Source organism: Mizuhopecten yessoensis, unplaced genomic scaffold (assembly GCF_002113885.1).
Source record: "Mizuhopecten yessoensis strain PY_sf001 unplaced genomic scaffold, ASM211388v2 scaffold9309, whole genome shotgun sequence".
Taxonomy (NCBI): Eukaryota; Metazoa; Mollusca; class Bivalvia; order Pectinida; family Pectinidae; genus Mizuhopecten; species Mizuhopecten yessoensis.
The window spans coordinates 881,275-895,449 of NW_018407983.1; the positions used below are offsets into that span (position 1 = coordinate 881,275).

A 14,175-nucleotide genomic window follows, 5' to 3' on the forward strand; every position below is an offset into this window, starting at 1 on the left:
ATTGTAATTGGTTTTGGGTGCATTCGATTATACATTGTTTTTGTAGGAAATTGCTGCATTAGCAGAGTTCTGTGTAAGAGACGTTGTAAATGAATGTCTATGATACTCTTCAGTAGTAGCTAGGTTTACTCAGAAACCAAAATCGGAATTGATTTATATATAAACGTATTTTTTTTACATCATAACTTTTACACATATGATGTAAACATTGATATCGTATTTTCCAGCTGGATGTAACATGACAACAAGACAAGTTGCAAGACATATCCTCCTGACAGGTCCCCCAGGTAACTAACACACATCCTCCCATCCTCCAAAAAGGTCCCCCAGGTAACTAACACACATCCTCCCATCCTCCCAACAGGTCCCCCAGGAAACTAACACACATCCTCCCATCCTCCAAAAAGGTCCCCCAGGTAACTAACACACATCCTCTCATCCTCCTAACAGGCCCCCCAGGTAATAAACACACATCCTCCCATCCTCCAAACAGGTCCCCCAGGTAACTAACACCCATCTTCCCATCCTCCAAACAGGTCCCCCAGGTAACTAACACACATCCTCCCATCCTCCCAACAGGTCCCCCAGGTAACTAACACTCATCTTCCCATCCTCCTAACAGGTCCCCCAGGTAATAACACCCATCCTCCTTACAGGTTTCCCAGGTCATCAAGACATATCCTACTAACAGGTTCCCGAGGTAAAGTGGACCTATCATCCTTAAACAGTCCTTCTGTTATAGAAATAGAAACATCCTCCTGTCTCCCAGGTAACAGGTAATGGAGATATATTCTCCTGGTAACATTATATGTAAAGGGTCACAACAATATACATGATACATCATCCTAACAGGTTCCCCAAAGTAAAGAAGATAAGATCATCCTAAAATGTCCTTCAGGTAAATAAGACACTTCCACCCAACAGGTAGCTATATTTGGACCTAAACTAAGGTGTTTAGAGTAATTTTACATGTTTTAGGGGTTTAGGTCAATTTTTGGAAAAAAATGCCACCCCCGTAAAATGCCATACTCTAACAAAAGGTCCCCACATTTAAGTAAAAACATCTTCCTTACAGGTCCTCAGGCCAGAAGTGATACACATCTCTCAAATATCCCCCAGATAAAGTAGATTTGTTTTCCTCAGAGATCTTCCTGGTAATATAGATATATATACTCTAAACAGGTCCCCAAAATAAAGTAGACACATCTTCTTTAACTCAATCACCACTGAAGACACGTTTGAACTCTTCCAACTCAAAGGTTGGAGCAGTTCATTATAAAATTTCAGGGGAAAATGAGTTAAAGGTCCTTCAGATAACTTAGATATAAACTCTAAGCAGGCCCCCAAGTAGACAAAGGTTCCCTAGTATATAGAAATTCTTCTTTTTATACATGTACATTGATACTCACACTACATACTAATATGATAGTCCTCAAACACTGATATTTATATTAATTCTCATTTACCATAGGAATAGGAAAAACAACTTTGATTCACAAGGTCTGTGATCATCTGACAAAATCGGGTGTGCAGTGTAAGGGGTTCTATACAGAGGAGAGGAGAGAAGGCAGACATAGAGTTGGATTTGATGTTGTCACATTGTCAGGGGAAAGGGCACCACTGGCATCGGTCAACACCAGGTAATACTTCAGGACATCATTGTGTATCACTGACTTCAGTAAAAACCAGGTCGTAATAAGGTCTAGAGTGTTTGGCATTGTTTAAACCCTGACATGCTGGCAGGCACGAGTATAACTCCCAACATCACTTGGCAACCTGTGTCAGGCCTGTAAACAGGGTCTTGATATAATTGTACAGACACAGTATTGTTTATTTCTGGGCAGCCCTAAGTAAAAAGAACACATATTGAAAGTCCATTTCCATTTCCAGTTAATGTTATATGTTTGTAAGTGAAATGAACTAAATTAAAGAGATCATTAGGTCAAAATTGATGTTGAGATAATTTAATACTGACTCTTTTGATCCAATTATCACCTAAAGTGTAAGTTCATGTGTACAGCTATATTAAATGTTTATACAATTACTTTTAAAAGAAAATCCTATACTTCGATAAATTACATATAAACCGTTAAGATGACATATTTTGAAAATTACTTTCATTGATCGACAGTTGCAGGAAAATTATGCACACTGTTCACTGTTCTATTGTTCAGAAAAACACTGCAAACTTGTATGTATAATGAAAGTTTCATTCAATAAGGATTTAACTAATTCATTCCTCAGTGATGTTCCACAGGGCAGACAGTATACTGTAGGGAAGTATGTGGTCCAGCTACAGTCCTTTGAGACAGCTGCGCTACCCACACTGAGGAAAAAGGTAGGGATGCATGATGTTGAGTTATGTCCCTTTAATTTTTGTCAGCAAGATTTCAGACAGCTCTTATTTTCATTATGGAAGAAAAGGATAATGTGGTATATAATCAGTAACTTTAGTGAAACGTTTGCTTACAATATTTCTTTATGATGTAAAAGAGTTATTTTCTTATGAATGGCTTTATGTAATTTACTAGTTCGCCTTTAAAATCATATCAATCTTCTGTGGTTTATTGAAAATGACAAGTGAACAAGACATTGATTGGAGGATATATATACTACATTTCAAAATTTGTCTAGTGCATATAATTTATCTATAAAAAAAAATCATTTGTAAACCATATATTGTTGATATCAAAAAAATGCCATGAGTACATAAAAAACCAACACAGGACTATGAAATAGAAATATAGATACAAAGATATCTGCTTATTGAAAGTTCACTTGTTTCCTTTAGAAAAAAAAAAATCTTAATCATCTGATACACAGATATTACCGTTATATATTTCAGGAAGGACAGCACAACATCTTTGTAATAGATGAGATCGGGAAGATGGAATTGTTTAGCCAGACTTTTGCGAGACTTGTTCGGGACTTATTGGGCTCGGAGAACACCACGGTGATTGCTACTATCCCTATAGCGAAGGGCAGACCGATACCCCTAGTGGAGGAGGTCCGGCAACGGTCAGATGCTGTCCTTTTTAATGTGAGTATTATAGTACCAAACCTTCTGTTAACCCATTCACCCCTAAAGTGACATTTGAACCTTACCAAATCAAAGACTGGGCAAGTCCATTTTAAATATGTAGGGGTGAATGATTTAATACAATGTATGACAAGCCAGAAGGGCCTAGTGATAAGATTTGGCTTAAACCAAAAATGTATTCTTTGCTTAAGAAAAAAAGCATGCTTTGAAGTATATCAGGTGTTTGCTAGTACAATGTTCGTGTACTTTTTTCACTTTACTGTAGAAGAAAAAGATGATAATGGAAATGCTAAAATTTGATCAAGAACAAATTCTCGAAATTTGCACATTACAAATATAATATAATATCTCCATATATGATCCTTCTGTAAATGCTTTAGACTACTCACTNGTTATTTGTTTTTGTTTATTTGTTTGTTGGATTAATTTGTTGTTTACACATAAGGGCTACACAGGTATAAATGTTAACTACAATAAAACAATTCATTTTCAAAAGAGATTAATTTAGAGGGAGAATCATTCACATATTTAACTCTTTTTTGTGAATACTAATTCCGTGGATAATTACAGGCAATACCTGTATTTGCATTTTTTCCCTCTGTATACCAAATTTGAGTACATATATTTATAAATAAAACTTCATGCATTGTTAATAAAATTTAGTGATTTACAGTATTTAACAAACAAACAAAACATATATATATTAATGTTTGTTAAATTAATGCGTATTTAGATAAATAAAAAAATATGTGAAAAAAATAACTTGTGTAAACTGAACACACACTCAAACATACCTATACAAAGAAAATGAAATTTAAACAAACTTGTGTATATCAAAATATCTTTATTTGGACCCTCCCCCTCTAGCATTTGTAAAGCTTATATAATTAGTTGTCAGTACATGAATTGATATACAGTTGAAGCAATCTCTAGAAACGTCCTTCTTTGTTTGCAGATATCCCAGTCCAACAGAGATGCTATATTGGGAGATATCATATCAGCAGTAATGAGCTCAGTAAAACGTCATGGAAGTTGATCATGTTTGTTTGTTCTGTATGTACATCGGTTATTGAGAAACACAGAGGTGACTATGTTATGGTATTGGGGCACAACGTATCTGCCAAAAAGGAAAATAAAAAAAAAAAAAAAAAAAAAAGACTAACATTACATGGAGGATATCTGTTTACACTAGAAGATGTTGAAACAAAAGTAGTCTTCCCTTGATACCGATAGATGGCACTAGTCAACAGCACAACCAGAGACCACAGATACCTGAGCATTTGTTATATTTGGACTTACACTTAGGTGTTCAGAGTAACTTTACATGTTTGAACCATAAAACTTGTAAAAGTACTCTGAAAACCTTAGTGTAGACCCAAATATAGCTGTAACCCTGTTGTACCAATGATGTCAAGACATACGTTTAGCCGGAGTTTCCTCTGGCCCTAACACCAGAGGAAACTCTGGCTACAATACTTTGTAATTGATGTGTGAGTTACGAATTTCTGTATGCCTTTAAGCTTGTAACCTTCTGAATGGGTTTTTTCTGTACATTGTATGACCTTGTGACCATTCTCTGTACAGGATGTGACTTTATGACCTTCTTCCTGTATCTCTTGTTGTCATAGAAATGTTTTCAGTAAGAGAATAGGACCTTTCAAGATTACCTTACTCAAAGTCTTTTTGTCTATTGTCTTACACTGTCCTCCGTAAACAAATCAAAGTTTTGGCTTCCCAAAACGAGCTGCACTGACGTCATTGTATAATATCGGAGGAAGTATTATGGCCATAGACTGGAGGGTAATCAAATGATAAAATAAATATGTACCATTCAATATGTATAATAAGAATGAAGAAGTGGAATAATTAAATATCACCTTGAACTTGGTTACCCTTCATAAAAGACAAACCAAAATTGCTGTTATAGGGTTCGCATCTCGAGGGACCTGAGGGGTTCGGCCAAAAATGGAAAAAATTGGCTAAAATATCAAGATCTAATTCAGACCTAAATTTCATATTCAAATTCTTTCAATGGGAAGCTGGTGTGAATGGCTTCCAAAGCTGATAAAATGGCCTTCACTTCTGTTTGTGATTTGGTATAAAACCTTTATCAATGGTAATAATTCCAAGAGAATATTGTGTAATTCCATATTCCATTATAATCAATGTTAACATCGGTACACTAAAGAAGACTTGTAAGGACTTTGTTTTCTGACGATTACCAGCTATATAATGAAAATATATGTGAGCAATGCCCCAGTCTTATCTTACTGAAAAGGTGCATTTAGCAGGAATGTAAGGTATATTCTCAAGAACCATGTCAGCGAAACTGTCTGGGTAAGAACATCGTTTTTACATAGCAGTGACTCGATGAATCTTGCAAATATACCCTTTAGTATCCTGTTGGCAATTTAATTAACTCATAACATGTTATATTTTACCTTGCTTACATATTAAATTAACTCGCCACCCTCAACAACCTGAATGTTAAATGTTTGGAACCCGGAGTGATTCCTAACACTGTGTGATTGTATGTAAACATGTACAGTATGTGTGTAATGATATTAACTTTTGAATTCATTTATCTTTTTCTTGGTTGCCAAATTTGTTTCCCTTACCCCAGTCACTGAAATATGTTATCTTATCAAACACAAGTGACCTCATAAATGTGTGAATGTAAACAACAAGTAACACGGGAACCAGAGTAAACAGTTTATTTGATACACAATGTAGTAATTTACACAAACACACCATCTAAACCTAATCCGATAAACAATGAGAAGACGTTTGTAGTCACAAGACTTGGACACTTTGACTGATGGATGTCTGGTTTGGGCAAACCAGTTTTGTGGTGTACATGAGCTAGTGGTTGCTGGGTACCCTGCAAACCTCTTATTTGTTTATATTCTCAACAGTTTTCACGAATTTCGCATTTGACACATAGAAATTGATGAATCGGTTGGAACTGTAAGAGTAAAAAGAAAAATTGGCCACATGTTGAGTAATGCGATTGAGTTTATTATTTCCGACTAGTTTGCAAGTTTCTCCCCGAAATCCAAAGGTTTCGCTATCGATATAAACCTTCTCTGCACCCCGGGAATATGTCATGACAAAATAAAAGTAAACAGTTAGCCATAAAAATAACTTCACCAGCCTGCCCTTTGAAGATTACAGAGGGGCGATACCAAAATCAAAGGCGATCAATTTTGCCGTTATGCTACCGCGCGATTTCTTCTATCTTGTATCACAAAGACCACAGTTGTGAAGGATTTTTTTTAACATTTTCCAGACTAGTTGTCTCGTAATGTCCACCCATACTGAGCCTTCAGTTTTGTCATGATACGTTATAAGGATGTAGAAAACGTATGTTCATCGAGAACAGAACTCTTTTATTTCTAATTTTGTTGGCATGGTGATAGACTACATTTATCACTCTGAGGGCCGCATTATATGGGGGCCTTAACATATAAATCATTGGATGGTAACATTTTCTGTTTTCGCCTGTAAGACTACTCTGGTTTAGTTGTGCTTTATGTTTTAAAAGGTTTATCTTAAACTTCATCTGACATTCAGAGTATATATATATATATCGCTGTGTATCCCGAGTATAGTAAGTATCAGGTGCATACGACAACCTGATAATAATAGGTCTAAATAAAACACATGTGTTTGCCATATTTCATCGTCACACATCACTGATACCCAATAACAGTTTGTCTAGAGCCGCTATCAGTTGGCTTGAACGAAATTCAGAGCATCGTGAATGAGACACAACCCGTTGAAAGGTTTACAATCAGAAGTCAATGAAACACATCGAGATAGAGTGCTGACGTACACTGTAAACTTGCCACTACCCATGCGCAAGTGGTTAAGATTGGATTGGAGTGATTTCATTTGAGTGGTGAAGAATTAAGAAAGGGCAAACTTTAAAAAAAAAAAAAAAAAAAAAAACAACAACTTTTATATCATACATTTGTAAAAACATTTACATTAAAGCCAAATGGCAAGAAGAAACAACTGATTCTATGATTAGTTATTTAAAAGCGAAAGAACGTTCATTTAAAAAAAAACCATTGTAAATAAATAAATGCATAAACATGTAAATAAATTCATAAACATAGATAAATTGGCAAGGTGGAACACCTGTTTTGATTAAATTAATGACTTGTATGATTGAGAAGCAATGGTGTGATCGATAGCTTAGGCCTTATAACTGAGGAGGAAAATCAGTTAAATAAGTATTGAAATGCTATCAATATCAATAATAAATTAATATGTATAAATGGCAAGAAGGAATAAAATAATGTCAAAGGGTTTACATTTATATATAACACACAAACGCTATAATGTATACAGTTCATTAGCGATAGAATACAAAAAAGATGAATAATAGATTTTGGATATGACCGAGTATTTTTTATTTTTTTTTAAATACATTAATTTCTAGGAGATTTACATTGAAGTCCTTCCAATGATTGCCGATGTAAGTAGTTATCCTAATAGAAAAGGTTATCTTTCACAATATGAATATTCCGACCAGTGAACCGACACACAGATTTTCAAAAATTCAAGTGGAACACATTTACCGCGTGGAATAGAAATGTCCGCTGAAAAACTTAAATGTCAAATTGTCGTTAATGTGGAAAAGGATCTCGCTGAAACCTTCAGTAAGAGTTTGATATACAATAGCTCTATACCACAACACGATTCCACAAACACAATGAACAAACAACGTACATTATTTCAAAATTGAGAGTACTCGCAACAAGTCTAAGAAAGCATCATATTTTTGTTTTAATATAGCGGATTAATATCGAAACACTTTGATATCATAATCGAAAAATATATAACCAATACTGGTATATATTCTACTGACGATAACAAGATAGGCTATACTTCTACTGTTAACCATTTAACCACTGTAAACCATAATGGACTTTTCCAGATCAATGCATGGTAGAGTTCATTAAAGTTACAAAAGGATGAAAGGGTTAAGTGTTCATTTTGTTTTTGTCTTTTTAAGAGTACACGGAATGTATTTCTGTAGAAAACAGATGCTTCCTATGGAACAACTTATAAGTATCGCCAGTACGATGAGCATGGTCGACAGGTCGGGTTCCGCGTGACTGGAGACCCCATTTTGTATGTCCTGGTGGACGGCTCGCATCTGCAGGAGTTGTGCGATAGTAGCACAAATATGGAAAATTTGGTGACTGTGGCCGACAATGTCGAACTTTCCAGGGAAAATCCTCTCTGGGATTTGCGACAAAAAGAAAAACGCCTGCGCCAAGAAGGCTGGGAATGTAATCGTTATGTGATCAAGAGAGTGAAGAGAACAGTCTGGGTCTGTAAAACACTTGATATAGCGCGGGAAGAACGGTACAAATATCAGCAATACTTCCACAAGGAGCGCTGACACTTGCAGTGCTCGCCGTTTTCTTACTGCCGGTCCACCGCTGAAACACAGTAGTGCAAAACAGAAAAATGCATGATTAAACCATGTTGAAAAGGCAAGAAGATGTAGGTAAAATGGCCTCAGAATAGAGTACATTTCCTTGTCTGAACACGAGTACATCGCCAAAATCCCTGTCCCGAATGCAAATAAAACTACTCCTATAAAATCTACCATGAAAACCAAATGATGAACATATAGATTTTTCGAATGCAGTAAATGAGCCAACGAACTCAAAAAATGTGTCAAACTAGCACATATGCCAAAAGTCAGAATTGGCCAAGAGTCTTTATCAGTCCACCAATCGTAGATCAGGAAGTACTGTCCGAGAGCGTACCAAATGACGAACATGCCAATCAAATGAGTCCATATATTCAGGGTTTCATTATGGATCTGAAACAGACTGCCGATGTAGTAACGCCATGGCTGATGGGCCAGTCTGTATCCAGTAAGGATGCCATCTTCCCGGTACTTCTCCGGCACCTCCTCTTGGTGAGTAAAGTGTCGAAGCTGAAGTGAGCGTACCCAGGACAAGGCGTTGGTCAGCATTGCCATCCTGATTGGTCAGCCTGGAACACAACCAAGGAAAATTATAATTAAATTATGGATAACTTATGGATAAAAGTAGTTGTATACAAGCTAAAAGCAAGCAGGACACATAGTTTAATGCAAAAAGAGTGATAAATTGAACCAAATATACACAAAGCCTTAATAATTCATTTATATTACATTTTACAATCATATTACCCGAGCTTGTGAACTAGTGTACATGTTAGCAAGTGAAATGTACAGGTGTGTAAACAAAACACATCAGTCTGCATTCGATGCCTGAAGTCGTTTGATCGTGTGTCAATGTCTTCCCGTGAGTTCATTTATGTCTTTGTATCATACGCTTTATTTCCAAGTAAGTCCCGATATCGGGTGTTGACATATCTACCCGGTGTAACTAATAATTTACACTACGATAATGGAATGCCCGATACGCAATACGGAAATGACGACACGAAAATACGACAAGAAAGGCATGTGCATTACGAAGGGTGAGAAGTCCTTAGCAATGCTTGATCGCCACAAAATGATGAGTCGATATGCACAAACTGTCATTGTGCTTGTTAGCATAAGAAAATAATGATCACAATTTGATTTAAAATCAGTATTATTACCTGGCTATGAGTGAGATAACACTTTTGTCAGTCCTGAGGCATAAGCTGTTGGCTGAGTGAATGACGATAAGTTTATAATATTTATAAAATGTTTGTGTTATGTAAATTGGGACAAGCGCGCTCACGATTACTGTCCGCCTGCCTAGCTAGCGAGATAAGTTATCGTTAAGATTAGCATTCTTTGAGACAACACGGAGCAACTGTTATCCGCGACATTATATGATCTTTGATAAAAATGAAGGACATATCAAAAACATACCTTTTCAGTGGGAGATAATTTACAAAATTTGAATATACATATGTATTTTTACTGCGGCTGTTTTCGGATTTTTAACGTCCATAATAAAAACACAACATACTAAAATTTGCTAGTTATAAACCGACCTACTCTACAAAAACATAAACCATATTTTACAAAAACAAATGGCGGGTATACCAGTACAAAATAAACCCCATTTTCCATTTAAAATTACCCTTCATTCTAAAGATAATCCTGATCATCTTTCCGATAAAAAAAATTTCTGGATTTCCCTGTAAAGAAAGCTGACCATTACTATTATTTAAACAATAACTGGTTATCTGGATGTAATTATTGTTGATATAATTACAAGTGGCCTCTGGCAAATTCCATAAAACCCGCTAGGATTTTATGGTAGATTTGCCAGAGGCCACTTGTAGTTATATCAACAATAATTACATCCAGACAACCAGGTATTTTTTATATTCACATATTTTTCTTTTTTAAGACATATTCCTACAAAACCCATTTGCCCTGCCTCAAAATACATTTCAGGCGGCCATTTTGTTTGTTTACATATTCCTACACCTGAAACAGGCAGTTGTAATTATAGTCGAGTAGTTGTAATTATAGCCTGTATAATTACACTTGCCCTCTAACACTGTTGTAATAGGACGGCGCGGGGGCAAATGTAAATATATATTAATTAAGCTAACCAAAGTTACTAAACGGTACATTATCCAGAACACAATACTACAAATGGTTTCCATGGTGTTTGGCTTCGTGGAATTCGTGTTCTGTGTAAAAGGCAACTCAAAGGTCTTTAATGAAATCAAATCAATGAACATTTTCTCAAAACACCATTATATCGTGATTGAAGAAATATTTGCAATAGTAAGACTGGAATTTAGAAGTTTATCATTTTGTACATTTGGGTGCGAAGATAAGAAATTCCATTTCTAAAGTATCTTAAATATATTTCAAAAGAGTGAAAATATATTATTCTAAATATATATATATAGCAATACGGGAAAATGATAAAGACATACATAAATTCCTTTAAAATATTACGAATTTGCTACATTAAGATCCAACAACATCGTTATGGTCTACCTCGAGGACTGACTGAGCACCCGCAGAGTCAACAGCTCTGTGATGCTGACAATAATATGAATACTTCACTAGAATTATGAGAGGAAGAACGCGTTTGAAAATATTGAAAAATTCGTGCAGAAAACATGTAATATGCTATGTATGCCATTGTGGTTGTCATGTGATTGTAGTAAATGTCACTGTAGTTGTCATGTAATTGTAGTTTATGCGACTGTGGTTGTCATGTGATTGTAATGTATGCCATTGTGGTTGTCATGTCATTATAGTATATGCCACTGTGGTTGTCTTGTGATTGTAATGTATGCTTCTGTGGTTGTCATGTAAATGTAATGTATGCTTCTTTGGTTGTCATGTAATTGTAATGTATGTTTCTGTGGTTGTCATGTGATTGAAATATATGCTTCTGTGGTTGTCATGTAATTGTAGTATATGCCAATATGGTTGTCATGTGATTGTAATGTATGTCATTGTGGTTGTCATGTAATTATAGTATATGCCACTGTCGTTGTCATGTAATTGTAGTATATGCCAATATGGTTGTCATGTGATTGTAATGTATGTCATTGTGGTTGTCATGTAATTATAGTATATGCCACTGTTGTTGTCATGTAATTGTAGTATATGCCAATATGGTTGTCATGTGATTGTAATGTATGCCAGTGTGGTTGTCATGTAATTATAGTATATGCCACTGTGGTTGTCTTGTGATTGTAATGTATGCTTCTGTGGTTGTCATGTAAATGTAATGTATGCTTCTTTGGTTGTCATGTAATTGTAATGTATGCCACTGTGGTTGTCGTGTAATTCTAGTTTATACTACTGTAGTTGTCATGTAATTGTAATGTATGCCACTGTGGTTGTCATGTGATTGTTATATATGCTATTGTGGTTGTCATATGATTGTAATGTATGCTTCCGTGGTTGTCATGTAATTGTAATGTATGCTTCTGTGGTTGTCATGTGATTGAAATATATGCTTTTGTGGTTGTCATGTAATTGTAGTATATGTCATTGTGGTTGTCATGTGATTGTAATGTATGCCACTGTGGTTGTCATGTGATTGTAATGTATGCCCATGTGGTTGTCATGTAATTGAAGTATATTCCACTGTGGTTGTCTTGTGATTGTAATGTATGCCACTGTGGTTGTCATGTGATTGTAATATATGCTATTGTGGTTGTCATATGATTGTAATATATGCCACTGTGGTTGTCATGTAATTGTAGTTTATACTACTGTAGTTGTCATGTAATTGTAATATATGCTATTATGGTTGTCATATGATTGTAATGTATGCTTACGTGGTTGTCATGTAATTGTAATGTATGTTTCTGTGGTTGTCATGTGATTGAAATATATGCTTCTGTGGTTGTCATGTAATTGTAGTATATGCCACTGTGGTTGTCATGTAATTGTAATGTATGCCACTGTGGTTGTCATGTGATTGTAATATATGCTATTGTGGTTGTCATATGATTGTAATGTATGCTTCCGTGGTTGTCATGTAATTGTAATGTATGCTTCTGTGGTTGTCATTTGATTGAAATATATGCTTCTGTGGTTGTCATGTAATTGTAGTATATGTCATTGTGGTTGTCATGTGATTGTTATGTATGCCAATGTGGTTGTCATGTAAGATTGAAGTATATTCCACTGTGGTTGTCACCTCATTGTAATGTATGCCACTGTGGCTGTCATGTGATTGTAATGCATGCCACTGTGGTTGTCATGTAAATGTAGTGTGTTGCTCTGATTATCATGTAATTGTAATATATGCTACTGTGGTTGTCATGTAATTGCTATGTATGCCATTGTGGTTTTCAGGTAATTGTAATGTATCAAACTGTGGTTGTCATGTAACGGTAATGTATTTGTTGTCATGTAGTGGTATTTGTATACTACTGTTTGACATGTACATGTTATGGTATTTTTAATTGTATTCTGCCGTTAACTACCTAACTCCTTTATACATATGTAGGTGTATGTAGACTATACTTTAATAAGCCCAACATTTCTGAAAATAGATTTATTTAAACGCAGTTAGGATTTTTAAGAAAGCGTAGAACCTAATACCGGAGTATCTATAATTTTTTGTAGCAAAACATATTTACACCCCATTTCTATATACTACCAGCAGTGTGAAAAGCATACACTGTACATGTATGTCTATTTTAGTGATAATTAAGCGATAAATGAAAAATCGATTTTAGCCGTCCATGCAAAGTTTTGATAATTTTCGACAGTGTGTACACATTAGCACGTAGGTTCATACTGTGATAATTCAATATTTGGCAGGATAGAGTCGAACCAGTTAAACACATGTATCTTTATCAAGGAAGTACAAATCGGACGGATACAATCGCACTTGATAGTGAAACATGTCCTTCATTACACATTCCTCTACACAACATTCTCCGAAATGCATTAAACTCTCTCTCAAATTAAACGAACGGTGGATATATGTATGTGTACCAGTAATAGTAATGTATTCCTGTGGTACACTATTCCGAATAACTTAGTTTTATCTGCGCAATATATTTTTTAAGCAGACGACATGTTGTGTATATGGTGCTTACTGATCAACTTACCTGTAGTAGTGGATCGTCTGTTTCACGTGACGTGTGTATTGTAAAATAGACTTAGTTATGATACGAACTGTCGATGAATGGTGCCTCCGTCTCCATTTTGTGCAGTGGTATCGTCTGCTCTGCCGCTCTCCTAGACTGCGTCTGCTGTATTTGAAGAACCACGGGCTTGTATCGATTGTGACGAGTCACTCTCGTAAAAGATGGCCCCGGGCAACTTGGCAAGAAAAATGAGAAGCATCGAACATTTACCAGCCCTGTCAGTGAAAATGTGATTTCACACACGTGTGTTTACGTGTGTGATCTTAATCGTATTGCACACCAGAGTCATATGTAGGTTGCTTTACACGCTCCGATGATCGTACTAAATAGGGTTTAAAGTTAAATTGTTCCTTATTTCGTTCAAGCCTAGTCACCTTGACAGATTAACCTCATAACAATAAAAATATCTGCTTTTGCAATTTTATAAAGACAAATTCACATAAATGTCCCTTTGGAATATTCTACTGTATGGACTACAAAATTAAGCACAGGTCCATCATTAATTAGACCACATGTGCAAGCATAAACGTTAACCTTAACAA

General features: G+C 35.6%; 2 protein-coding genes across 3 annotated transcripts; one reads left to right on the forward strand and one right to left on the reverse strand.

The window, feature by feature from the left end:
* Positions 1-2: 2 nt before the first annotated feature.
* On the forward strand, positions 3-5,651 carry LOC110457776 (cancer-related nucleoside-triphosphatase-like). Its single transcript, XM_021509174.1, has 6 exons — positions 3-73; positions 228-287; positions 1,472-1,640; positions 2,245-2,338; positions 2,846-3,040; positions 3,996-5,651. The coding sequence occupies exons 2-6, from the start codon at positions 239-241 to the stop codon at positions 4,074-4,076; spliced, it is 588 nt and encodes a 195-aa protein (XP_021364849.1). The 5' UTR covers positions 3-73; positions 228-238; the 3' UTR covers positions 4,077-5,651.
* Positions 5,652-5,739: 88 nt separating this feature from the next.
* On the reverse strand, positions 5,740-13,906 carry LOC110457775 (membrane progestin receptor beta-like). 2 transcript variants are annotated; one of them, XM_021509172.1, is made up of 2 exons: positions 13,595-13,906; positions 5,740-9,061 (listed from the first exon to the last, which is right to left on the reverse strand). In XM_021509172.1, exon 2 carries the CDS (start codon positions 9,045-9,047, stop codon positions 8,040-8,042), a length of 1,008 nt encoding a protein of 335 aa, XP_021364847.1. In that variant the 5' UTR covers positions 9,048-9,061; positions 13,595-13,906; the 3' UTR covers positions 5,740-8,039. The 2 variants fall into 2 exon arrangements, with proteins under 2 accessions (XP_021364847.1, XP_021364848.1); XM_021509173.1 differs by lacking the exon at positions 13,595-13,906 and adding an exon at positions 9,656-9,743.
* Positions 13,907-14,175: the final 269 nt, after the last annotated feature.

Excerpts from the sequence above, each read along its gene's own strand:
- LOC110457776 (XM_021509174.1), top strand. The coding sequence starts at position 239 with ATGACAACAAGACAAGTTGCAAGACATATCCTCCTGACAGGTCCCCCA. Across the intron at positions 288-1,471 it reads CCTCCTGACAGGTCCCCCAG|GAATAGGAAAAACAACTTTG; the intron begins GTAACTAACACA and ends CATTTACCATAG. Across the intron at positions 1,641-2,244 it reads CTGGCATCGGTCAACACCAG|TGATGTTCCACAGGGCAGAC; the intron begins GTAATACTTCAG and ends TTCATTCCTCAG.
- LOC110457775 (XM_021509172.1), bottom strand. The coding sequence starts at position 9,047 with ATGGCAATGCTGACCAACGCCTTGTCCTGGGTACGCTCACTTCAGCTT.